Source organism: Eretmochelys imbricata, chromosome 1 (genome assembly GCF_965152235.1).
Source record: "Eretmochelys imbricata isolate rEreImb1 chromosome 1, rEreImb1.hap1, whole genome shotgun sequence".
Classification (NCBI taxonomy): Eukaryota; Metazoa; Chordata; order Testudines; family Cheloniidae; genus Eretmochelys; species Eretmochelys imbricata.
Genome location: NC_135572.1, coordinates 272,379,813 through 272,407,056, shown reverse-complemented (window position 1 = coordinate 272,407,056; position 27,244 = coordinate 272,379,813). Strand labels below are relative to the sequence as shown.

Sequence of the window (27,244 nt, the reverse complement as noted above, 5' to 3'; positions counted from 1 at the left end):
CGGCATGTGAGAGGAGGAGAAATGGGTGGGCGGAACTTGACTGGGAGGGGGCGGGGCGAAGCGAGGGGGCGGGGCTAGCCGCGGAGGGGCGGGGCCGGGCCGTGGAGTCCGGCGCCGCCGGCTCGCCGCAGCCTGGGCTGGTTCCTCTGCGCCGTGAGCCGGCTGCCGGGGCGGCTCAGGGGCCTGATGGCGGCGGCGGCCGAGCGCACGGACGAGCTGGTGCGGGAGTATCTGCTGTTCCGCGGCTTCACCGGCGCCTTGAAGCAGCTGGATGCGGAGATCAAGGCGGACAAGGAGAAGGGCTTCCGGGTGAGGCCGCCTGGGCCGGGGCTGGGGGCGCCCGCGGGGAGCAGATGGGAAGGAGGGAATGGGGCTGGCGCCTGGGGGCAGGGGTACAGTGTGCGGGCGGGGTGGGGGGGGGGGGGGGACGTGAGCAAGCCTTTTGAGACCCTCGCTCCTGAATCTGGGACACCCAGCGTGCCCTATGCCTGACCCTCTCGGTTTGGTGTGAGGTTGAATGCTTTGTAATAAATAACAATGACTTAGCCATGTACCCTCGGTAATGGGTGCAAGGTGTGGGTTTGTCAGGGCATCAGGGAATGCGAGTGAGGGCATGGGTGGTCCTTGTGGCCTACCACAAGGTGGGTTACATGAGTAAGGGGTAGGCCATACCCCATGGCAGTTTGCTGCTGCTGTGGGATTGTGGCGCTTGGGGAATTTAGTGTTGGGAGATCATTATCTATTTTAGAGTTTTTTAGCATCTATCACTGCAGTGCCTGAGTACTTCCCTGAGATGCTAGAGATGAATAAATCAGCACAATGAGATCCCTAATGGACTTTGTGGAGTCTTCTACTCTTCTTCGCTCCCTGGTAGAGGCTCTGCTTAGGCCTTGGCTACACTTACAGATGTACAGCGCTGTGAGTGAAACCCGCCTTCGTACAGCTGAGTAGGGAAAGCGCTGCAGTCTGTCCACACTGACAGCTGCCAGTGCACTGTCCTGGCTACGTTTACAGCATTTGCAACTGCATTGGGAGCGATGCATTATGGGCAGCTATCCCAGTATTCAAGTGGCTGCAACGTGCTTGTCAAATGCAGGGCGGGGGGGGGGGAGGTTGGAGTGTGACAGAGAGTGCTGAGAGTGTGTCAGCGAGCTGTCTTGTAAGTACAGACCCCCGTCCCTCCCCCGCCTCTCTCTCTTACTCACTCACTGAAAGCAAGAAAGAAAGGGAGTCAGAGCACTCTACGTGCCTTGCCAGGCACAGTGTGGACGGGGAGTAAGGTAGAGCGCTCTGGGAGGCTTTATTGCGGTATAACGTGCAAGTGTAGCCAAAGGCTTGGGGAGTAACATCTTTTATCATGATGCTGATTTTAGTGGAAATGCTTCCTGAAAGAGCGGTGACTGAAGGGGTGTTAACGGGCCACTTCACCTTGAATAAAGAAAAGGAGTACTTGTGGTACCTTAGAGACTAACAAATTTATTAGAGCATAAGCTTTCGTGAGCTACAGCTCACTTCATTGGATGTATACAGTGGAAAATATAGTAGGAAGATTTTATATACACAGAGAACATGAAACAATGGGTGTAACATACATACAGATTGTAATTAGTGATCAGAAAAGGTGAGTTATTACCAGCAGGAGGGGGAACCTTTGGAGTGATAATCAAGGTGGGCCATTTCCAGCACTTTACAAGAACAGTAAGGGGGGAAATAAACAAGGGAAAATAGTTTTACTTTGTGTAATGACACATCTACTCCCAGTTTTTATTCAAGCCTAAGTTAATTGTATCCAGTTTGCAAATTAATTCCAATTCAGCAGTCTCTCATTGGAGTCTGTTTTTGAAGTTTTTTTGTTGAAGAATTGCCACTTTGAGGTCTGTAATCGAGTGACCAAAGAGATTGAAGTGTTCTCCGACTGGTTTTTGAATGTTATAATTCTTGATGTTTGATTTGTGTTCATTTATTCTTTTACATAGAGACTGTCCAGTTTGACCACTGTACATGGCAGAGGGGCATTGCTGGCACATGATGGCATATATCACATTGGTAGATGTGCAGGTGAACGAGCCTCTCATAGTGTGGCTGATGTGATTAGGCCCTATGATGGTGTCCCCTGAATAGATATGTGGACACAGTTGGCAACGGGCTTTGTTGCAAGGATAGGTTCCTGGGTTAGTGTTTTTGGTGTGTGGTGTCTGGAGAGTATTTGCTTCAGGTTGGGGGGCTGTCTGTAAGCAAGGACTGGCCTGTCTCCCAAGATCTGTGAAAGTGATGGGTCATCCTTCAGGATAGGTTGTAGATCCTTGATGATGCGTTGGAGAGGTTTTAGTTGGGGGCTAAAGGTGATGGCTAGTGGTGTTCTGTTATTTTCTTTGTTGGGCCTGTCCTGTAGTAGATAACTTCTGGGTACTCTTCTGGCTCTATCAGTCTGTTTCTTCACTTCAGCAGGTGGGTATTGTAGTTGTAAGGATGCTTGATAGAGATCTTGTAGGTGTTTGTCTCTGTCTGAGGGGTTGGAGCAAATGTGGTTGTATCATAGAGCTTGGCTGTAGACAATGGATTGTGTGATGTGGTCTGGATGAAAGCTGGAGGCATGTAGGTAAGTATAGTGGTCAGTAAGTTTCTGGTATAGGGTGGTGTTTATGTGACCATCGTTTATTAGCACCATAGTGTCCAGGAAGTGGATCTCTTGTGTGGACTGGTCCAGGCTGAGGTTGATGGTGGGATGGAAATTGTTGAAATCATGGTGGAATTCCTCAAGGGCTTTTTTTCCATGGGTCCAGATGATGAAGATGTCATCAATTTGCAAACTGGATACAATTAACTTAGGCTTGAATAAAGACTGGGAGTGGATGTGTCAATACACAAAGTAAAACTATTTCCTCTTGTTTATTTCCCCTCCTACTGTTCTTGTAAAGTGCTGGAAATGGGCCACCTTGATTATCACTCCAAAAGGTTCTCCCTTCCCCCCCCACCCCCTCCTGCTGGTAATAGCTCACCTTTCCTGATTGCTCTTGTTACAATCTATATGGTAACACCCACTGTTTCATGTTCTCTGTGTATATAAAATCTCCCTACTATATTTTCCACTGTATACATCCGATGAAGTGAGCTGTAGCTCACGAAAGCTCATGCTCAAATAAATTAAATAAATAAAATAAAGCTCTAAGGTGCCACAAGTCCTCCTTTTCTTTTTGTGGATACAGACTAACACGGCTGCTTACTCTGAAACCGTTCACCTTGAAATACGTGTTAATTATTTATGCTGAATTCTGTTCCAGCTACGTATTTAGCAGTGGCACTCTAAGGGTATGTCTTCACGAGCAACGCTGCGGCAGCGCTTTAACGTGCCTGTGTAGTCGCGGCACCAGTGCTGGGAGAGAGCTCTCCTGGCCCTGTAAAAAAACTCACCTCCATGAGGGGAGTAGCTACTAGCGCTGGGAGCGCAGCTTCCAGCGTCGGTGCACTGTCTACACTGCCACTTTACAGTGCTGAAACTTGAGCGAGAAAGTTGCAGCGCTGTAAAGTGGCAGTGTAGATAAGGCCTAAGGCTACATCCACACCAGCACTTTTGTCTCTCTAACTTATTTCGCTCGGGGGGTTGAAAAAAACACTCCTCTGAACGACCTAAGTTACACCAACAAAAGTGCCGGTGTGGACATGCTATGTCAGCGGGAGACGCTCTCCTGCCAACATAGCTATTGCCACTTGTTGGGGGTGACTTAATTATGTCGATGGGAGAGCTCTGTCCCGTTGGCATAGAACGGCTACATGGGAGATCTTACAGCAGCACAGCAGCATCGGTACAGTGTACCGATTGCTAGTGCAGACATGGCCTGAGTATGTTTCCCAGACCTGAAGAAGAACTCTATGTAAGCTCAAAAGCTTTTGTCTGGTTTGGTCTAGGCTAGAAAATTATGTTGGTATAACTGCGCCATTCAGAGCTTGGAAAATCCACACTAAGTGACATATTTATACCAACCTAACCCTGGTGTAGCCAGCGCTATATCGGACTTCTCCCATCACCCTAGCTACTCTGGGGAGGTGGAGTTCCTGCGCCGATGGGAGAAACTCTCCCACTGGCAGAGGTAGCATCTTCACTAAGCACTACAGAGGCCCAGCTGCAGCGCTGTAAGTGTAGACAAGCCCTCTCACCAACAGAAGTTGGTCCAATAACAGATGTTACATTACCCACCCTGTCTCTCTACTCTCCTTAAAGAGGAGGGTCTTGCAGTGAAGGTCGCTGGATTCTAGATTAGTCTGACTTCCTTTGGAAGCTTATTCCTATAGCTTATTCCTCTCTTCTGAGAACACTTTATCTCCAGCTACCGTGTGGTTCAGCTGGGGTTTTGTAAACTCTGTTGTTCCAGAGAGAGGACACTTTTAGCAGGTCACAGGTGGAAGTATGGTTGCTTATGTACCTAGGTCCTGACCTTTTTAGAGCCTTAAAGACCAAGGCTTTGAACTGCAACAGGAGTGAATTGGGAGCCAGTGGAGGGATCAGAGTCTGAAGCTGACAAGCTAGTGGTGCTCTGTCTCACTGAGGAGGTGGGCAGCCACTTTTTGTCCATGGTGTGGCCTCTTCATTGTTGACATTCGTTCCCGGACACAGTACGTTATAATAATCTAGACTGGAAGTGTCAGATTTATGGATTGCTATGGCCAAAGCCTTGTCTGGGAGATAGGAGCCAAGTTTCCTAGAAAGCTATAGATGTCTGCCTATATTGTAGTGCACTAACCCTTTGCAGAGTGCAATATTCTTCTGTGAAAGGTGCTATAGAAATGCAGTTGTTATGATTATGATCCTTGTATTGTGGTTCCCAATAAATGCTTCGTAATCTAGATAATTTGATTTGCATGCAGGTAATACATTTATCATCTGTTTATGAGCTGACTGCTAGCTAACTCATAGCTTCAGAGTGAGCTGTGGTTGGAGATGGTACTAATATAACAAGGGACATAGGATTGGAAGGGACCTCCTGGTCATTGAGTCCAGCCCCCTGCTATTGCAACCCTGCTATGTAATCGAGATGGACAGAAAGATCTGGAGGAGAATCAACAACTTTGACTTAAGCCATTCTTGTTCCTGAAGTTTTAACAAATTATTATTATTTTATATGTACAGTTTGGAACCTTTAAGCATTTTAGATAAACAAGATAGATACTTATGTAGAATTATACAGAACTTATCATCTCTGAACACAGTATTGGATACAGTCTCCCTGTGATCCACAAAACTAAACATGCTCAGTTTCTGTGAATGCCAGTGAGTGTCTATCTTTGTTTGCCCGAGGCATAAGTCATACTGCAACCTTGTTCTAGGCCCTAAATCTAGATATTTTTATAGATGACCAACTTTCTCTGCAACCAACTGTATAGCCATGTATAATAAAGTTATTGAATAAAATGAAAACCTCCTGCAGTAGGTGAAATCCAAGCATAAGGACCAGCAAGTAACTGATTGTGATTGAAGTGTCACTGTCCAGCAGCTAAAAAAAGTGCAAAAAGTAAAGTGATAATATCTGATGGTGAAAAGTAAACAAGAGTTTAAGCAGTTTCAGTTATTGTGTTTTTGTAACCAGCATAGAATCTTTTTTTTTTTTTTTTAGGCTCATGTTGGCCATCAGAAATTAGCATACTGAAATCCTGGTCTTACATCATTGTTCCACACCATTCAATGTCAGTGTCAGAAGCAATTTAAAAGGGACTGTCAACATAAGGCTCCTATGTTGTAAACAAATGAGCTTCTATGCCTATGTTCCTAATATGCTAAGTCAGTGATCCCCAAACTTCTTCTGTTGCACCCCACCCCTTACTAGTAATGCAATCTATCTGAGGCTGGAAGCAGAGGTGAGATCAGGGCTAGGGGCCCAGGCTGGGAACAGAGCGGGGCTGGGTGGTGCTCCCGCCGAGCCCCCTGAATGTTCCTCCGCGCCCCCACAGGGGGCATGCCCCAAAGCTTGGAAACCTTTGTGGTAGGTGATTTAAAAGTGAAAGGTTAAAAATATAGTTTACTTGATACGATGCTCTTTGTTCGCTTTTTGCATTGTTCTTATCTTGGATAAATGAAGTTAGTTTCATTTTCAGGTTTTTGTATTTGTATTTCAAACTATAGGAGAATATTTTTGTTTAAAAACATTATCAATGCAATTTTAAAAAGTGTGGAAACATTTCTGATGGCCATAGGTTTTATAAAAGCATGTGTTTACAAAATGTGAACTTTGACCGAAAGATTGGCAGTATCACTTTTAGCTGTTCTGCAATTGAAAGATACTGTAGATGGGAGAATGTTACTATAGAATTGAAAACATTTATCTATTTACTGACTTAAATAGCTAATGCAAAAAATTCTTTGATTCCAACTGTACTTTTGTGGTTAAACCTCAAGCATCAAGCTGTGTATCTATTCTTGTGTAAGTGGAACTGTCACATGACTGAAACAAACAAGCGAACTTTTTTGGTTCCCCATTTCCTTCATCAGGTGGATAAAATAGTGGAACAGCTGCAGCAGTTTGTTCAGAGTTATGATCTGGCTGCCCTTCGGGATTACTGGAATTATCTTGACCGGCGCCTTTTCAGTCGTTTGGAGGATGTGTACCGGCCTACGGTGAACAAGCTGAAAACCAGTTTATTCCGCTACTACCTCATCTACACTGTTCAGGTATATATTAGTCCATTTGTTCTTAAGATTCTGCTTAAATGGTGTTCATTCAACTAAAATGAGTAATTACCATATTTGGCCCGATAACTCGGAGGCCCTGGTGTTTTGGCTCTAGTTGTGGAGGGGTTGAGTGAGGTCAGTAATAAGACAGAGTCAATGTGTAGAAGGGTGAGTTTTATTTATTACAAGCATCTCTGTGGCACTCATCACTATAGTATCTGGGTGCTTTTTTCGTGATTTAAGTTACAAGTGACACTTCCCCTATGACTCTGTCTGACAACACCAGGAACTTTACATCACTTGTGCATGAGGAGCCTTGTCAGTAGGCTAAATGGATGGTTTGCGGGGGGGATGTCAGAACCATCAACAAAGTCTTTGGAAGACCTGTTCTCCCCCATTCCAATCCCCTGTTCTGGACACATGTTCTGGCACCATCCTTCTGGTGAAAGAGAACTGGATGAGATTCTCTTTGGGTTCCATCAATTGTAGGTATAGGTATTGAGTAACTCGGGGCATGCCCTTCCTTGCCCGAGGGGCTTAAGCCATTAGACCTTGTCTAAACACACAAGCTGCACTGGTTTAACTCAAATCAATTTAATTTAAATGGGTGTAAACCCAACCATTCGTAGGCAAGACCTTAGTGATTGTGACAAAGGAGATCTGATTCAGTGCATTTTTTTAGTGTATGGATTTGGGATTCTTTAGACATGATAGTTTCCATTTTGTTTTGTGTTAATTTGAGTTGCTTTTCCACTGGTCCCTTTGATGATATGACTGGGTATATGGTTTTGCTCTCTGTTCTGAGCTCAGGGTAACTATATTTTGGATTTCTTGTACTAGGAAGAGGTAAAACTCAAGTCACATTCTGCTTCATATGTTTCAGACAAACCGGAATGACAAGGCACAGGAGTTCTTTCTCAAGCAGGCCTCACAACTCCAGAACCAAGTGGAGTGGAAGGATTGGTTTGTTCTGCCCTTCCTCCCCACCCCAGATTCAAACCCTGCCTTTGCCACATATTTCTCACGACAGTGGGCAGACACATTCATTGTGTCTCTGCACAACTTTCTTAGCGTCTTATTTCAGTGCATGCATATCCTTTTAGCTTCAGAATAATATTTGCTGTTCTGTAGCTGTTTCATACCCCCTCAAGTGGGTAAAAGTGATGTTCTGCTTATTACAGCAACACTGCCAAGAATCTAATGGCATAGAATACTTTAAATGCTGCCTTAAGACCGTTGCTAAGAGTGGAGGCTAATCCAAATCAATAATCCAGATCTTTGGTGATCATCCATGGATGTTGGAGAGATCATTTTGTTTAATGAACTATCAATTATTTTATATTGAAGACTAGTGTTATACTTGCAGGGCCAAACTTGGCCCTCGCGTAAGTAACTCCCACTTAGTCAGGGCTGAGGTTAGCCCAGTGTTGGTGGCTGGGGTGTAGTGACCACCGAACTACTGTGAGATGCAGGCCTGTTCTCGAGCTCTTTCCCTCATTTTCTGGACCAGCAGAGGCTCGAATTGCTGCAAGGTGATTCATGATGGCTCATTGGGAGGATGTACAACCCTGTGCTCATGTGGCTTTGGGTTTTTTGGGGAGTGCCATCCACTCCTTTTCCAGTGTGAAGAAAACTGTGTCATGTCATCAGGCTGAGGGCAGTTTTATACAGAAGAAAAAAATGATAGTTTGGATCAGTGGTTCTCAAACTTTTGTACTGGTGACCCCTTTCACACAGCAAGCCTCTGAGTGCGACACCCCCCCCTTATAAATTAAAAACACTTTTTTTATACATTTAACACCATTACAAATGCTGGAGGCAAAGCGGGATTTGGGGTGGAGGTTGACAGCTCACGACCCCCAATGTAATAACCTCGTGACCCCCTGAGGGGTCCTGACCCCCAGTTTGAGAACCCCTAGTTTAGGTGTTACATGCTTGTTCTTGTAAGTGACCTTCCAATTTGTATATTAGCAGTGTGTCTCTTTGCATAACAGTTCTGGGGGGGGGGAAGATGGAGAAGAGGCTGCAGGACTGAGGGGTTCTATTAGAAATTACTCTTGGCCATCATTTTAAGACTATTCCAAGCAAACATCCACATTTAAATCAAGACAATCTTTGGTTTTGGAAAACAGCTCTTTAAACTGTTCCAGGAGACAGCCTCAGTCTGGAAAGAAAAAAAGGAGGACTTGTGGCACCTTAGAGACTAACCAATTTATTTGAGCATAAGCTGTAGCTCTCTAGGTTAGTCTCTAAGGTGCCACAAGTCCTCCTTTTCTTTTTGCGAATACAGACTAACACGGCTGCTACTCTGAAGTCTGGAAAGAGACCACTGAAACTCCTACAAGTTGTTAGGGCCTGTGTGCATGGGATTAAGACCTTGAACAAATGAATACATGTGCAAAGAGTTGGTCTTTGCCCATAACGAAACTATAAATGCCTATTGGATCTTGGTCTAGGCAGAGCCTCACTATATTGTCTGGAAAAGCTAAGCATCATGGGGGGAGAAGGTGTAAACAGTTCACAAGCTACAGTCCCAGTCCACCTTCATAGAGCGATGGGAAGGTTTGCCTTGTGCCAGAGTTGGAAGTCGGGAGAGCTGGCTTCTGCTTCTGGCTCTGTCATACACTTGTTTGAGCCAGTGAAAGTCACTTAACCTCAGTGGCTCTCTGTTTCCCATCAAAAAATGGGAATAATAATACTACTACCTTGCATAAATGTTGTGAGATTAATTCTTTAGTGGTTGTAAAAACACTTACAGATCCCCAGACGGAGGGTATTGCGGAAGTACAGAGTAGGTGTAGTTGAATAAATCCATGATTTTACCCATGCCCCTAGCTATCCATGCTTGCTCCAAGGACTAGTCGGACTTGGTCTGTCTACCACTTGCCTATAAGGCAAAACCCGGATGAGTTCTGTGCATTAACTTATGTGGAAATGTCTTAGCTAAATAGGATGTGCAAATGCTGTTTTGGGTTTCTCTTTAACCTTCCTTACCTGTCCCAGCAATCTTGAACTTTGATGCCGAATGTCAGAGGAGCGCTCTCATACAGGAAGAAAATGATATTTTGCGTCAAAAGGTCAGAGGGGTGTGTATGTGTGTATTGTATAAATAGGATGCCAAAGTCAGACACTTGAATGTATTATTTTGGGGTTTGGTTAATGGACTCTTGTTGCTTTTGTTCTACCGTCGCTTCTGTTTAACTTTGCTTCTTGTTGACAAGATTCTGGCTTTCAAAAGATTTATTCAGTCTTTGTCTATCTGAGAAAGTTTCACCAATTTTATTTTTTAAAAAAATGAGTTCTGTTAAACCATTGCAAGCCCTTACGTGAGTACTATTATTTTGGCTTAAGAATGTCTTATTTTGGGTTGGCTTAAACCTGTTCCCAGTCAATTTAAGCAAAACTGAAATAAGTGTCCACATAGCCTTTTTGCACCAGTTCAACTACATTGGTTTAAAATAACACCCTAAGTTAAACCTTTCTTGTGTTGCAAGATTTTAGTGTAGTCTAGTTCCCCAAATATGCTAAATTTAAAATTAGTTTTTAAAGGAACATAGTCTAGGAGTTTAAGCTCCAAACTTTACCCTCTGCCTCACAAAAGCTTTATGATCAGATGTTCCACTTCCTGAAATGCATATCCTGTTTTACTGGAAGCTGATCTACTGTATTGTTTGCCTGTCCTAAGATTCCGAAGGATGCCAAACGTAGTTTTTGACATGCTGTTTATCTGCCGTTACTGGGGACGGGAAGACCTGTGTCTATGCAAAGTGCAAGGGCTGAAAACCTTTGCTGTAAGGAATCTGTGAAGATGGCTAGTGCATGTGTAGGGAGTAATAGAGGTGTTTTTCCAATTTGATATCTAAAAATTCATACTATCATGCACTTTTTTTGTCAGCCAAACTGAAGCTGTCTTTTATCCTTGCCATGTTACTTGGCTTTGTTTGTAGAATGTAGTGTCAACTTTTAAACTGTACTTGGTAAAACAATACTTTTTTTTTTCTTCCCCTTCTTTTTCTTCTTCTTTCTGGCTCGGGATATTAAAAGGGGACAGCTACCTGTGAAACATGATCTTAATTTTTTTTTTTAAGAATTAATTTGCATTTTGTGAATAAATGGCAGCTTTCCTTTGAAATCTGTGGAGAGTAAGAAGTGAATCTGGATCATTGTGGTTTCACTGTCCAGGCTGAGTGAAGTACAATAAGTGAACAGTATGATAAGAAAACTAGACTCTTAAAGTCCCTTCATTTTCAGTTACTTAGGATGTTACTAATAGGTGATAAATTAAATATGAATCTTATCTATGTCCCTCTTCTACCTGGAAAAACCAGAAGCCTCATGAAGTACTGACTCGCTCGAGCTAGTTTGCTTTCATAGCTCTTGCTGGCAGAGGAGAAAGCAACACTAGAACAGCTGCTTGTGGAGAAAAGTGAGGGGTTTTAGCAGGCAGTGATTTCATGTGCACAAACCATTGATTGTTCTCTGCTGCTCTGAATAAGTATTCAACATTGAGCCAGTCAGAGCAACTCCACTTTTTTCCACAACCTACTAGAGTTGTTGGACTAGCGCTGCTGGGCTAAGAAATGGCACATGGTGGTGGTGTCGCTTGTCATTGACATGGAGGGGAATCAAGTGAAACCTCAGCTAACTCTGTTCCCTTGTTGTAGCTCTTTGCCTTGCAGGCTGAGACCTGCCGAATGAAGAAAGAGGAGCAGCAGCAGGAGGAGGAGGAGTCAGTTGTCCACCACAAACTGCCTGCTTACGTGTCCAACATGGATCGACTTGGGGACAGTGAGCTGTGAGTGTCTCGGTAGGGTAAGGCAGCTACAGGGGATGACAGCCTCTTAAACTTTTGTGCTGTGATGAGAGCCCTTTCCCTCCTTTCTGCACCTAGTATGTGAAGTGATGAAATTTCTTATAGAATCCCACTTGGGTAGGATTTCATCTCGCAGAAATGAATTGTGTGACGCAATGGATTGTCTCTCCTGTTCTTCCCTTTTGGTGGGGGCCCATTATCCTGTGTCCCTGTCAGAGCTCTGACATTCCCACGCCAGCAGCCATTCTGCCCTTAAATAATGACTTTTCTATAGTCGTGGTCCAAAACCACATCTTACCTCAGTGATACTACGCTGTTCTGGACCATGACTGTAGTCTCTGAGGGGTGGAGTTCCTGCCTCACATCTACCTATCTTACTAGCTGGGGACACCCTTTGGCACCTGCCTATAAATGCTGTTCCTACGTGACTCGGGTTGCTGTTGAGCAAGAAGTAGTGTTCTTTTCTGCTTCTCATAACGCAAGAACTAGGGGTGACCCAATGAAATTAATAGGCAGCAAGTTTAAAACAAACAAAAGGAAGTATTTCTTCACACAACTCACAGTCAACCTGTGGAACTCCTTGCCAGAGGATGTTGTGAACACCAAGACTATAACAGGATTCAAAAAAGAACTAGATAAGTTCATTGAGGATAGGTCCATCAATGGCTAATAGCCAGGATGGGCAGGGATGGTGTCCCTAGCCTCTGTTGCCGGAAGCTGAGAATGGGCTTCAGAGGATGGATCACTTGATGGTTACCTGTTCAGCTCATTTCCTCTGAAGCACCTGGCATTGGCCACAGTTGGAAGACAGGATACTGGGCTATATGGACCTTTAGTGTGACCCAGTGTGGCTGTTCTTAAGACACTTCCCTGCTGCAGCGGGGTTACCTCGCTGCCTTACAGTTCTCGCAGCACTTGCTAACATGAGCAAAAGGCTCTCTTCCGCCCTGCAGAGTGGCACTCAGAACCACCAGACCAATGAGCTGGCTCCAGAAACACTATTTTAAAGTGTGTGCCTGTTGCCCAGTCTGAAACCAGTAAGCCATAGTGGAGATGATGGCTATGCAAGTGATGATGCAAGATTGTCTAGCTGGCTGACGTGTATTGAATTAAACTCTTATTTTTTGTGAGGCCTAGTCTTCAAACTTGAATTTAGTTTGCATGTCTACATCTTACAAGATTATTCTAGGAACATAAATTTGGCAACGAGAGCTATTTATTAATTTTACTGGGACTTGGACTTTCCCTGCGTCTATTTTATTTGAGTTGAGGCACTGCAGAGTTGAGCGAATCCCTAATGCTGCTGGCAGTGATCTAAACAAAGCTGTGTAGTTTTGAGTGCATGCACAGAAAAGGAGCTTTCAACTGCTTAGAGCTTCATTTTTGAGCTTATCAAATTAATAGATTTTGAGGGCAGAATAGGAGACCATTATGATCCTATAGTCTGTCATCCTGCGTAACACAAGCCATAGAATTTTATCCAGGGATTGATGCATTGAGTACTGAGCCACATGGAAAGTTTTAAAGTTCAGCTGTATTTGAGGAAAAGAAAGGGGCAAAAAAGAAAAATATTTTCCCAATGTCGCTTTTGTGTATCTGTATGAGGAAAAACTGACAGCATCCGTGGCTTTTCTTATCTGCGCAACTCAAATGACTAAAGTGATTTCGGTCACTCTTTCCTTTAGAACAAATATGCAGGCTTTGGGTTGAGACCAAGCTTGGAAATTGCAGCCTGCAAGCTGAATGAGTTGAAGTGGCTGGAATGGAAATATTGTGTCATTAACTATAAACACTGCAGTGGGTACAGGTTCTTGAAGTCAGACACTGGGAAGTGGTACAGCAGCTAGCATCTTGGGCTTCCTCTTTTTTCATGCTGTCTCTCTGGCAAGGGGGGTGTATGGGAGTGGAGATGATTTGGAACACACAGGCCTAAACTTCACTAATTGTTTGGTGCCCGATTTGAGGCCTGCATTTCAGAACTGCTAAACATCAGTAAGTGCTGGTGAAGTCAGTTGGAATTGGGGTGCTCAGCACTGCTGGGAAGGCCCACTGACATCTCACATTGGGAATCCAAGATTAGTGGGCGCTTCTGAGAACTTGAGCTTTAGTGTTTCCAAGAGTCTCTCTTAAGTACCTGATTGGAATCTTCTTAAAGGTTCCCCCCAGACCTGAAAACACTTCAGTGAAAGCCTGACATGGGCCCAGTGCCTCCCAGGGTCTTTGAAAGGCAGCTTTAGTTTGTTGGCTGAATTCTGAATGAATTCCCAAGGGCTGAGAATGTTGACGTGGTGAGGCTTTTTGTTTTGTTTTTAAAACCTGATTTTACCACAGGATGGATCAGCCCGCGGGAATGAATCTCTGTATTTTGGAAACTAGAAGCAATGTACTCCCCACTCCTCGGTTATTAGATCTGTCCAGGTTGGTGCTCTGGTTACACCCCTTTCAGGTGTCTTATTTTTATTTTTTTAAACCAGTGATATGACACGCAGCCAGAGGAGCACCGCACACTCTCTTCAATCCCGAGGGGGCTTCCTATCCTCTCTGCTCTCTCAGGGTAAGAAGGGCCCTTCTAGACCAGCTCTGACAACTGGAGTCTCCCCAACGCAGGCTGGTGGGATATTGTTAGGGAAGAAAGAACCATCAAACCATCAGGTAATTCTTCAGTGGGTTCATTGTAAGATGATGCTTGAATAGCCCAGGAGCTAACCTGCGCCACCTCTGCTATTGGCTTATCCTTGAACCTGGAAAACCCCCTCCTGCTATCTACCATCTTGTTCTCGTCTGGATCCCGGGACTGAGTGGCCATCATTCTAGTGCTGCATTGGTCTGAGAGCAGCTGGTATCTCGCCTCCCATTTTGCTTTTTATTCAAAGGTCTGGCACAGGGCATTAACAGGGCTCAGGTTTTACAGATCTTCTCTTTGCCTTCCAGAGCACCAAAGGAAAGGAGGTGGCAATAGGCTGCAAGGATGTAAAGAGTCACTTCACTGGGCTTATAGCAAGCGAGCCTAGCTCAGTACTGCAGCGTCAGAGGCGTCTGCAGGATCATGGGAAGGAAAGAAAGGAGCTGTTATCGAAAGTAGCTTCCCAGGTATTTGGCGATATCACAGGTGGTCTTGACATTGTACTGTTGTACCGCGCAGTAGAACTTAATAAGGCAGATGCACTTTTTTTGTAAAATCCCTAGCCTGATATTCTAACGCCTCTCGGCTACATGAAAGGTCAGTTATTCTAGCTAACCGGTTACTCTTTTCCCATTCATAGAGTATTTCTGCAGATTCCTAGCAGAATAGAGGAGGGATCTGGGTGTAAAGCAGGAGTCAGAAGAGTTCTCTCCTGTCTCCCTCCTCACCATCTTCAGTGGGCCCCAGCTGTGCATCTTCAAATGCATGATGTTTAGTTCTGATCTCACTTTATCAGCAATGATACCTAGAGACAAGCCTCAGTACAAGCTGGCGACCAGCTGTCAGCCAGAATTAAAATCCCTATCTTTAAAAAGTGGTGCTGTCCCAGAGAAGCTAGCAGCTCTTATTCCAGTGACCACTCATTCTTCACTGTAACAGCCTGGGCTGTGGAGAACAGTTTGACAGGTTTTCCTGGGAAGAAATGCAGAGGCTTGAGGCCTCACCTGTAAGAGTTAGCAACATGTCTTTTACAGAAGAGTGGATTTGGTGTGGGTAGGCAGGTTGCAGAACAGGAGCCACCCCGTGAAAAGCTACGTTTTAGGCTTTAGAAAACCTGTAGGTCAGTAGTGCCACATAAAACAGCCCTGTGTTGTTGGTGCAAACCCTCCTGTAAAAGAGACAGGACAGCAGCAGCTTGTATTGCTTATCTCAGAGACCCGGGCTTGAGGGCCCTTATGAGGACGTGGTAGGGACAGCAGTGCTTATCAGTCCTTCCAGGTGGCTCTTCATTGGGTGAGGTGGCACTGCCAGATCATCCAGACCACAATGTGACCCTTGCAGTATTCAGTGCACCTCTCCAGGCTTCTCACCAAGTTTTCTCTGGCCTTCCTATTTTCCCTGGTTTTGTTCAGTTCTCAGGAAGCTGGTTGCTTTAGGGGTAATGTGTTCTTGATGCATGTGGGTAAAGAGGAAAGGTTATGCTGTGTTTTTTTCCACAGGCGTTCAGCAGTGTTCCCTTCCACACTAAGTGACGTGAACAAGGGTGACGTTCTGAGGCTTCTGTTTCACAAGCTCTTTGCAATCACGTGACTGCAGATGAGATTTGATTCTCTCCTGTTGCTCAAAGCAGGCCAATAGTATAAATGCAAACAAAAAAAAAAAAATCCCCAGTTATGCTTTTGAATAACTTGACCTCTCCAGATAATGCTGTAACAAGATGCTGTCTCCAGGGATCTCCAGCTCTGCTGCTTTCCATCTCTTGTCATAAGAGGAGGGATGACCTTGTGGGACTCTGGATACCTTTGTTTAGTTCCTGACTGCCACAGACTTCCTGTGTGAATATAGGTGTATTGTTTAATCGCCATGCTTCCGTTCCCTATCTGTAAAATGGGCATAATATTTCTCCTACCCTCTCTCTATCTTGTCATCTTAGATTATAGGCTCTTTGGCTGTAAGTGTTTGTATTGTGCCCATATATTGCCACCATGGGGCTGCAATCTTGATTAGAGCCTGCATACAATAATAAATCCAAATATAACAATGATCTGGATAACTAATAAAAATTGAGCCAGGCAGAACTGGGCGTGAAGAGGAACACGACGTGACGTATCTGCATTGGTGTTTAAAACCTTCACAGAGTTGTCTGGTTAATCTGCCACTTTGACAGGCTTTCGTTAGAAAAAGATCAGGTTAAAACTAGAACTCCAACCTTTTTTATAAAAGCTCCCTGACGCACGCCATGCGATATGCTCTTTTTCCCAAGGGCAGTTGTGGAAAGGCGCCCGAGGCACATGCTGTGACTGTAATAATGCTGTTCCCTCCAAAAGAACCTTCTAGTTATTGCAAAAGGATTTTAGCCCCTGACCAGCAACTGTGCTCTAGTAGCGCAGCTCTTCGGTTCTCTAGTTTGTCAGGATGGATGTGAGTCTCTTAGCCCAGGACTGCTGCCTGGCTGTACTTTCTGTAGGGTTCTTTCCTTGCTTTAGGGGCCGAGTGTTGAGAAAAAGCCGGAGACTGGTGCTACAGAGGCAGAACCCTCACCTGAGCTGCATATTGAGCCCTCGGAAACCCTCACCAAAGCTTCCGCGTTCAGCACAGATGCTGGAGGTGTCAGACAGGAGCAGCCGTTCATGGTCCTGAGCCAGGAAGAATACGGAGAGCACCACTCCTCCATCATGCACTGCAGGTAGTGGGGACGCTTTTCATGCAGTGGAGGTGGGATAGGATTATCCCTTGGGAAGGGGGTATAGGAGCTACTCCCAAGGTAGCATTTCAAGGTGGCCGGCATAGTGTGAGTGCCTTTGCTCCGGGGGGAATGCCGGTGATGTACAGGAGAATGAAACCCATGGGAAAGCGGGAGGGTGTCCCTAAAGGGCATCACGCTTTGAAATTCTGTTCAGATTCTTGTACTGCACCTGATATCTCAGCACCTTCAGATAAATGGCTGCATGTCGCTCTAGCAAAGGAAGACTGTTGAACTATGTTTAGAGGGAGACGTTTCTAACCATGAGTGTAAGAGGGAGAATACTCGTTGATGTTTTCTTCTGTGCACAGGGTGGATTGCTCTGGGCGGAGGGTGGCCAGCTTGGACGTAGACGGGGTCATCAAGGTGTGGTCTTTTAATCCCATGATGCAGACCAAAGCTTCGTCTGTTTCCAAATCTCCACTGCTCTCTTTAGAATGGGCAACCAAACGGGACAGGCTGGTAAGTAGCACATCTGCTTGTTACTACGGAGTTGCTACTGATGCCTAGCAAATAGGGGTTATGCATCCATGGGCATGTTCTGCTGAACTTCAAATAAAGTCAGGATAATATCACATGTCAACATATACATGTAGGAACAAAGAATGTAGGCCATACTTACAGGATGGGGGACTCTGTCCTTGGAAGCAGGGACTCTGAAAAAGATTTGGGGGTTGTGGTATATTCAGTTGAACGTGAGCTCCGAGTGTAACACGGTGACCAAAAGGGCTAATGCGATTCTGGAATGCATAAACGGGAATCTCAAGTAGGACTAAAGATGTTGTTTTACCTCTGTATCTGGCACTGGTGTAACCACAGCTGGAATGTTGTGTCCCGTTCTGGTGCCGACGATTCAAGAAGGGTGTTGATAAATTGGAGAGGGCTCAGAGAAGAGCCACGAGACTGATTAGTGTCTTAGAAAACATGCCTTATAGTGACAGATTGTGCTCTTTGTTAAGCTAAATAGACTCAAAGAGAAGGTTAAACGGTAACTTGTAGGTACTTATGGACTGTAATCATGGGGAAAAAATATTTAATAATGGGCTCTTCAATGTAGTAGTGAAAGGTATAATATGAACCTATTCAGACTGGAAGTATGGTGTACATTTTTAATGCTGAGAGTAATTTAACCATTGGAAGAATTTACCAAGGTGAATTCTCCATCATTGGCACTTTTTAAATCCAGATTGGATGTTCTCCTAAAAGATCTGCTCTAGGAATTATTTTGGGGCAGTTCTCTGGCCTGAGTTCTACAAGAGGTCAGAGGAGATGATCACAAATGCCCCTTCTGGTCTTGGAATCTATGACAATGGAAGGGAGTTGTAAATTTAGGGGATGAAGAGCTGAAACAGAGGAGAGAGTGGGAGTATATCTGGAACAACTCAGCAGATATTCAGTGCTGCCTGCTTTAGTAGGTAGACCAAAGGACTGGAAGTTGGGGTGCTGGCTCCTGTTTCCTGACTTGCTGTGTGGCCTTGGCCAATTCAGTTATCCCCTTTCCAGAGTTGGGTGGATAACAGCTTTCTCACGGGGACACTAAAGCTTATTTAATTTTCATTAAGTGGCTTGAGACTTTCAGAAGACCGGCCCTGTGGAAGTGAAGAGCACTACTCCTTATCCTACTGGATAATAGGACAAGGCTTAATATCTTTGTAGTCCATTCACCTGAGTAACTTTTATTGTCTGTAATTCTATGGGACACAGTAATAGGATTTTACATCATCCCAGTTGGGCAAAGTGGGAGGGAAATGGTCCTGTGACAGGAAAGGTTGTTCATATTAAGGAGTTTCTAATGTTTCGCTGCTCCGTCTGAAATGCTGTCCAATTAAAGCTAGTTCTGCTCTTTGGGTGTTTTACTTCCCTTGTTCTTACTGAGACATTTCATGCAAATGTAATCTTTCTTGCTTAGAAGTCTCTCCTGCTTGTTCCCCAACTGATAATTGTGGCCTGAGGATTTTTAAAAGTAATGGGTTCACATCCAGTGGGATTTAGCAGCATGAGAAGATGAAAATACAAAGCCGAATTATTGTTTTTTCTTAATAAAAGCAGGGACAGATGCATTAATATTGCTGATGTGTATATACTTGGCCCATTTAAATTTATATTTCTCCTTCCCCTGAACAAAAGGAGGCATCCCTGTTTCCCTAGCTCTCCCCCAAGAAGGAGGCATCCCTGTCTCCCTAGCTCTCCCCCGTCATTCTGTAGGCTCCATGACCGTTTTTGCTCTACGCCAGATCTCTACTCTTAATCTGACACCATTTCTTCCTCCCCATACTCCTGCAGTGTATATCCTGCTTCTGGAAGATGACTTGTTCCTCCCCAGGGTCTTAACCTAGTCCTGTTTCCAAAGTGGCCACAAACTTACCCCTCTCACTAACACCATGCTTTAGGGGCTTTCTAAGAGTAAACTCCCTTGGAATATAGCCAGTCTCCTGTGGATATCCACAAGGGGATAGGAAACTTTCTGATTGATATGTAGTCAGAAGTGAGTGTTCTAAAGAGAAGACTTCCCATGTGGTGTAGTGGTTTGAGGGCAGAGCCATCATCCTCAGTTCCTTACTTTCCATTTCTCTCCCTCATGCTTGGTTTCAAGCTGCTGCTGGGCAGCGGGGTTGGGACAGTTCGTCTCTATGACACCGAAGCCAAGAAGAATCTCTGTGAAATTAACATTGATGAAGACATGCCCAGGTAATCCTGAAAAGCTCTTTGCATTCCTCTGTGTGTTGAAGAGTAGATGGGCTTTCAAAGTTTCTCCTGCATTCATAAGACTCTGTTACCCAGCCCCTATTTCCGAAGGCAGTCTCTGTCTGGTCCTGTGTGAAACAACTGCCTTGTGTAACAGGAATTGTTTCATTGCACACTACTTCTTGATAGCAACCTGCTTCTAGTCCTCTGTAGAGTTTTTTCAGGATGCTTACTAAGTCTCAGAGCCATCACATAGATGTTTGCTGGGAAGATGGACATATCACTGAAGTGACAAATCAACTCTGCATGTGGTCTAGTCTAGCAGCAGACAAGCAGGACACTTATTTGTAATCCAAAGTGTATTAGTGGGCTTTAATATCCCTACATTGAGAAGTCTGGCATCTTTTGTGTGACTTTTAATTAGTCCAGTATGAATTACCTTTAACTAGTACTAACTCTGGTGGCCACCGTATTCTGCCATGACTAATGCACAGCACTCTAAATTATGTTCTTTATGCACAATATCAAGTTCTATCCCAACACGGAAATAACCCCCTCCTCCAGTGAGTGAGCAGATGCTGTTGAAGACATGTTAATGTGTGTGCATTCTGGCTTTCAGCACCAGACCCCCTCAGCACAGATTGTTTTTGCTAGCAGCAAGAATTGTCTTGGGTTGGGGGTGTGGTGTGGTTACCATGTCAGGTTGTCATGAAACACGTAGGTCCTAATCCTGCATGGCCGATGGCTGCTGCTGCTCTGAAGGCCTTGCCAAAGCAGCCTTTCTGCGGGGGCTTTCTACCTGGGTGAGGGGGAGAGCTAGGAATGGTGCCCACTTTGGGCTCCCTCTCTGGGTTTCTTATCCAGAGGGACCAAGCTGACTGTGGGTGCTGTGTATTTCAGGATCCTCTCACTTGCGTGCAGCCCAGGTGGCGCTTCCTTTGTTTGTTCCGCTGCAGCACCAAGCCTGATCACCCAGCTGGACCTCGCAGCCTCTGATACTGGAGGGAGAGGCATGAACCAAGTTCCAGGGAAGCTGCTTCTGTGGGACACTAAAACTATGAAGCAGCAGGTATTGTCTCGTGTCTTCACTCCTTGAATCTTCTCACTAAGAACAAGGAATCATTTTTTCTCCTAGCCCCCTCTTTAGTTAGCAATCTCACTCTCCTCCACTTCCCAAATAAAACCACAACTGAGTAACTAACCAGGCTTATTTTTGAGGGTTCCTTCAGAATACCTCAGCCCCTTGTTTTCTTCTCTTTCCTAGCCCTTGTGAGGGCTTACGTGGTTGAATGTTGCTTTCTCCAGCCTCTGTTGTCCCAATCTGAGGTATTTTTAGCAGAGCCAGGTTGCTCCTGCCACCCCCTGTGCTGCCTGGTTAGCACGTGAGGGACACGTTCAAGGTTCACGTTTTCCACTTAGCACTGATGCTGAGGTAGCTGAGCAAACCACAGTATTATGAACGCTCAGTGCCACAGCCTTGGCCGGCCATGTTAGTCGTCAGGCTGAACGTAAAGGGATCAGCGTACAGTGCATTATTCCTTTTATTTCTAAAGTGCCCGTAGCATCTGGGTGCATTTATTGACATATTTGTGTAAGGGAAAGCCTCCCAGAGGGGATATAGCTCTCCTGGCTTCTTTGCTTCCTAGCTTTTTATATGGAAGGGTAAGACTCAAAGGGGAGTCATGGGCCCTGTCATCCTGTCCCTATGACCAGTCTGAGCAGACTTTGCTCAGACTCTGTCTAATAATTGGCAGAAGTTGGTTCTGTAGTCTTGGAGCCATGACCAAGAAAGCTCTGACTCAGCCAAGCTGAACAGTTGGTTCTGTCAACTAACACGTCCTGACGAAATGCAGCTACCATCCACGGGTGCAGTTAGAGGTGGTCATAGGGTGCATAGGTAGGGTGAAAGTGAGGGGGTGGGATTCCAGGTTGTGGAGGGAGGGCTGTCAGTCTGAAGTCTGGCTAAACAAACTGGATACATTGGTGGTATCTGCCCCATGGAAGAGGTTTGTAAGGACATAAGCACAGAGTGAAATCCACTAATGGTGACTTTACCTTTTAGCTCCAGTTTTCTCTTGAACCTGAGCCCATTGCCACAAACTGCACAGCCTTTAACCACAACGGCAACCTGTTGGTCACTGGAGCAGCGGATGGAATAATTCGTCTCTTTGGTAAGCGGGGGTCTCAGATGACAACTTGGGTCCTGTTTCGCTTTTCCTAGCTGAACTGTCCCCAGAGTGGTCCTCAGCGCAATGAGGTACACATGGGAAGTGCCGTGACTAAAGGCAGAGATGGCAGCCCCTAGTCTGGGAGCTATTCCTCGGGGCAAGCATGATTTATTGGAACCAGTTTTTAGTGGGGGAAGTTGGATGCTCGTTGAAATGTCGTAGAATTCTTCACCTTCCCCTCCGGCCCCTAAGAACAGGTGGAAGCTCAGCTTAACCTCTCATCTGGCGAGTGGCACTTCAAGCAGTGCAATTACCCCTAACACAGCACCAAAATCACATTGGTGTGAGCCCAGGCTCATAGATATTAAGGTCAGAAGGGATCATTATGATCATCTAATCTGACCTCCTGCACAATGCAGGCCACCGAATCTCACCCACCCACTTCTGCAATAAACCTCTCACCTATGTCTGTGCTATTGAAGTCCCCAAATCGTAGTTTAAAGACTTAAAGGAGCAGAGAATCCTCCAGCAAGTGATCCGTGCCCCATGCTACAGAGGAAGGTGAAAAACCCCCAGGGCCTCTTCCAATCTGCCCTGGAGGAAAATTCCTTCCCGACCCCAAATATGGCGATCAGCTGAACCCTGAGCATGTGGGCAAGATTCACCAGCCAGATACCCAGGAAAGAATTCTCTGTAGAAACTCAGATCCCACCCCATCTAACATCCCATCACAGGCCATTGGGCCTATTTACTATGAATAGTTAAAGATCAATTAATTGCCAAAATCATGTTATCCCATCATACCATGTCCTCCATAAACTTAATTGAGTTTAATCTTGAAGCCGGATAGGCCTTTTGCTCCCACTGCTTCCCTTGGAAGGCTCTGGAGTAGGGCATCAGTTCATGACCATCTGGTCCAAAGATGAGTACTGCCAGCGAGCTGTTCTCTCCCCTTCCCGTCGGCTGTTTCCAGCTCAATCTCTGTATGCTTTAGCCCATACCTGTGTGTGTGTGGAAGCCCCGCACCCTGCTCAGTGTTCTCTCCTCTGTCAGCATTGGACTTGCACTTGCCTAGCTAAGCCTTCAGACTGATGTGCTGAGAGACCATCAGTCACTCGTGCTAGGCAGAAGTGTGGATCCTAGAATGACGGAAATGACCGTTTAAAAGGACTGAGTGCCATCGTCTTCTGAACGCACTGTGGCCTCTCTGAGGGAGGTCACTTGTTCTCTGGCTCAGTGTGGCTCCGCGTCAGGCCATTGGCATGCACAATCTTCCTTCCCTGTCCAAATGAGTTTGGAGGTTAAAAAGGAAGGCAAAATTGCATTTGATGCTCTCAAGTGTCTTTGCTCTAGTGACAAATTTGTGTAGACAGGCAGGTGGGCTGTTAAGGTAGGCTGCAGGCTTCGCCACAGCTTTCCTCATTGCGCCTTACCCTTCCACAAGAGGTAGTTCTACCTTTCCTCGTGTTCCACTTCCCCTCCACGCTACAGGGAAGAACCTTCCTCTAGCTGAAGGGAGGCATTTAAGACCACTACGTTCTGTGATAGAACCTGGTGTCTTCCCACATAAGAAGATTGCCGGGAAAAATGCTATCCTGTTTTCCTAAATAACACACTCTGGGTTGGTCTGTCCCGGCGTGTTGTACTGCTGGACAGAGGATTGCCTAGAGAAGCCATTGGGCTACCATTGGCAGCCTCTTATCTCATCTGGTGATGCTCTGAGGAATGGGTGTACAGTCCTATAAAGCCAGAGGAAGTGGGCTTGGATACAGGGCCTTTTGGGATAATAGAAGAACAATACATGTGAGGGATCCTTGGGCTGGGGTGGGTGGAAGGGAAATTGGCATGGCTGGAGAATGGGAGATTGCAAGCTGTGTGGAGGGAAGGCACAAGACACCGTGCCTTCAGTTTTAAGAGCCCTTTCTCTGTTTCCCACCTCTGTGCATAGTGACTGTTCAGGGATTGCTCTCCCCTCAGATATGCAGCAGCATGAGTGTGCTCTGAGCTGGACAGCGCATGACGGGGAGGTCTACTCTGTCGAATTCAGCTATGATGAAAACACAGTTTACAGCATAGGAGAAGATGGGAAGGTAGGCTCTGCGTGACCTCACGGTGAGGAGAAGGTAGCGAGATCCTACACAGGTGTGGTAGTGACATGTTCTCCCTGTTCATCAGCTGTGTTGTCTTTGCACTGCGTGCTGTTCCTTCCTGCACAGCTAGAGTGGATGGGCTCTTTTATTGTGCATTGACAATTCCATCCCTGGGGCTGTTTCCCTCTCTTGGCAGGCAGGCCAGTCCACATGAGAGAAGGCGGTTCAAGGGGGGGGGGGGAACACTTACCTCTGATGCACACTGGGGGCAGTTCCTGGTGGGTGCAAGTGCTGTGAAGCAAGTATTGTAATAAGGAAGTAGTGATGAGTGGTCTGTGGAGGAAGTGGTTGATCAACTGAAGAGAAGAAGAGTGAAGTGGGTGAAGAGTTGTTCATTCCACTGCGTATTGAATGCATGCAGCGTGCCAGGCGCTGTAAAGAGGTATAACACAGTCCTTGCTCCAAGGAGCTTAAAATCTGATTTCAGTATCTTCCTACACTAAACCTGAATGTCTTCCCCAGCGTGGAGAGCTCCTATCCCCCCTCTGCCCACCCCTTGGAATACTCCTTTAATTGAGATTGGGTCAAAGATGGACAAGTGCTGATGCTTGTTGTTTTGCTGCTAAGACAGCCAACCAAACCCCATCTTCCTTCCAGTGTATATGTTAAATATCCAAGCAAGTCAGGTGGCTCTTGGGATGGCTAACTCAGGGGAGATCCCAAGCTGGGAAGTGGCTTAGTCACTGTATTTGGATTTATGAGACTAAAGATATTTGCTGCCCAGGCCTAAGGTGCCATCATAAACTGAGTGTGTCCAATCATTATTTAAAGCCACTAATAACCATAAATAGAGGCCAGCAACAGCCTGGACCATATAACAGCAATGGCTAGTTTAACCTAAAACAAAGAGAAAATCAACCAATTTGTGGAAAAATTGGAAAACGTCCAGCGGAGGGCAACAAAAATGATTAGGGGACTGGAACACATGACTTACGAGGAGAGGCTGAGGGATCTGGGATTGTTTAGTCTGCGGAAGAGAAGAATGAGGGGGGATTTGATAGCTGCTTTCAACTACCTGAAAGGGGGTTCCAAAGAGGATGGCTCTAGGCTGTTCTCAGTGGTAGCAGATGACAGAACCAGGAGTAATGGTCTCAAGTTGTAGTGGGGGGGGGGGTTAGGTTGAATATTAGGAAAAACTTTTTCACTAGGAGAGTGGTGAAACACTGGAATACGTTACCTAGGGAGGTGGTGGAATCTCCTTCCCTAGAAGTTTAAGGTCAGGCTTGACAAAGCCCTGGCTGGGATGATTTAGTTGGGGATTGGTCCTGCTTCGAGCAGGGGGTTGGACTAGATGACCTCCTGAGGTCCCTTCCAACCCTGATATTCTATGATTCATGCCTCAAACTCATGCCTGAAGCAGCATTCCCCTGCCCAAGAGCCTTAATCAAGGTAAACCTTGTAACATGCCCTGAAGGCCGACGCACTGCAGGGCTGCCTGACCAATGCGGAGCGAGTTCCAGAGCCAGGGACCCTCTGCAGAGAGCACCCTGCCAGCAGCTCCCTCTGTTGTATGATGGAGGGCTCCACTTAGAGCACCTGCATGGATCTCTGTTGTGGTAGCACGGCCCAAGGGGTGAGGCAGTTTCCAGTGATGGTAATTACCTATTGGAACAACTTACCCTAGGGATGGGCTGGATTCCCCATCACTTGGGTGTCATTTTACAAGATCTGCTCCAGCTCAGCCACAAATTAAAGGCATGATAAAGGGCTGACTGGGTCAGATTCTATGGGCTGCGTTATGCAGATCAGATTAGATCATAATGCTTCCTTCTAGTCTTAAACTCTATGAATAGTACTGAACTCTGTGATACCTCTACCATGAATCTATTTCACTGGAAACTTTTATCCCCTCTTTTGCTGTCCTAGTTTATTCAGTGGAATATTCACAAAAGTGGCTCAAAAGTGTCTGAGTACGCCCTTCCCATGGATGCCACGGGCCCCTTCGTGCTCTCAGGATACAGTGGATATAAGCAAGTCCAGGTCCCACGAGGAAGGCTTTTTGCTTTTGACTCTGAGGGAAACTACATGCTGACCTGTTCCTCCACTGGGGGCATCATCTACAAGGTAAGGGTATGAAAAACAATGGGGGGTTGTTGGAACTGACACAAACAAGCTTCCTTATCCAGAGGCTGAAATTGCAGCCTTTTGCAAGAATCCGTTAGTACTTTGAGCCAGTAAATGGCCACCACCAACTAGTAGCACAGGCTGGGCTCACTGGTAAGTCTGATTTTTGTTTTTTGTGGGTGCATACACACTTAACAGTGGTGCACAGCAGGTAAGTTGTTTTGTTACAAAAGCCCCATTTGAAGCAGTTTTCCTTTCTGTAAATGCCTAGGAAGAATCCGATATGTGTTGGATGGGATAGACTTCTACAGGCTCAGGATAGCTTAGTGCCAAAATCACAACCAAAGTTGCATTTTGCTGGCTAATTTTGCCCCTTTGCTCTACCTGATGTACTCTGTGAACGCTATTGCTGGATCTAGTATGAATTTCCTTCTACTGGGTGCCTTTTTAAAGTACTTTAAGGAAGAAAAATGACCATTTCCCTCCTCCACATATCTACCTAAAGCCCAAACTTGTCCCTGACACAACTGAAGGACATGTGCCTATTGGGGCACCTAGGTTATGTCAGGCTTTAGATTCCCAGTTGAGCAAGCTGCTTCTGGGAAGAAACCTGCTTTAATAAGTTCTTGTGATCTGTCTTCCCAACCCCTGTTTCAGCTGAACAGTGACGAGAAGATCCTGGAGAGCTGCCTCTCCCTAGGAGGACACAGGGCCCCAGTAGTCACCGTGGACTGGTGCACAGCCATGGATTGTGGGACCTGCCTCACTGCTTCAATGGATGGGAAGATCAAATTAACAACCTTACTTGCTCAGAAACCTTAAACTGAGCAGCACTGATAGGAAAGAACCAGATGTGTTACGAAATCCAGTGTTAACCGTAGAGGAACAAACTACGTGGAAGAGAAGAAGGCGAATTACCTGGACCAAAACTTTTTTACAAACAGCAAATCACTGCAGATAGGAACCTGTTCAGCTACAGGAACAACGGCTGTACTGAAGAACCGACACCCTAAGATGACCTGTTTTGGCAGCTGCGGAGCCTCCAGCTCTAAGTGGTTGGGGTAGGACAGGTCGAGGTTACATGCAAATGTAAACTGAATGTTGACCTGCATTTTAACACAATGGCTCCAGCTGAAAATGCCTGCATGAAACTCACAGTATTCTGTATTTAATCTTTTTCTTAAAATAAACTGTTCACTTGCATTTGACTTGTGTACTTATTGCTGCAATAGATTCATACTGTGACGTTGCACTCCACATGTTTATGGACATATACTTATAAGTATGATTATGACATAACTAGAATATGCTTTATTCAAAAGGTCTCTTGTAAGGTA

At 45.6% G+C, this 27,244-nt stretch overlaps 1 protein-coding gene across 2 annotated transcripts; it reads left to right on the top strand.

Moving 5' to 3' along the window:
- Positions 1-94: 94 nt before the first annotated feature.
- Positions 95-27,110, top strand: WDR91 (WD repeat domain 91). Of its 2 annotated transcripts, XM_077831669.1 has the most exons (15): positions 95-309; positions 6,482-6,661; positions 7,545-7,752; positions 9,656-9,738; positions 11,326-11,456; positions 13,949-14,126; positions 14,406-14,564; positions 16,584-16,783; positions 17,152-17,302; positions 19,434-19,528; positions 20,426-20,594; positions 21,588-21,696; positions 23,671-23,783; positions 25,710-25,907; positions 26,565-27,110. In XM_077831669.1, the coding sequence occupies exons 1-15, from the start codon at positions 187-189 to the stop codon at positions 26,727-26,729; spliced, it is 2,262 nt and encodes a 753-aa protein (XP_077687795.1). In that variant the 5' UTR covers positions 95-186; the 3' UTR covers positions 26,730-27,110. The 2 variants fall into 2 exon arrangements, 1 of the variants encoding a protein (XP_077687795.1); XR_013347740.1 differs by lacking the exon at positions 26,565-27,110 and having other exon boundaries at positions 23,642-23,783; positions 25,710-25,846.
- Positions 27,111-27,244: the final 134 nt, after the last annotated feature.

Bases quoted from the DNA above. Each gene is read 5' to 3' on its own strand.
- WDR91 (XM_077831669.1), top strand. From the start codon at position 187: ATGGCGGCGGCGGCCGAGCGCACGGACGAGCTGGTGCGGGAGTATCTG. The intron at 310-6,481 runs GTGAGGCCGCCT...TTCCTTCATCAG, and splicing joins ACAAGGAGAAGGGCTTCCGG to GTGGATAAAATAGTGGAACA. The intron at 9,739-11,325 runs GTCAGAGGGGTG...CCCTTGTTGTAG, and splicing joins ATGATATTTTGCGTCAAAAG to CTCTTTGCCTTGCAGGCTGA.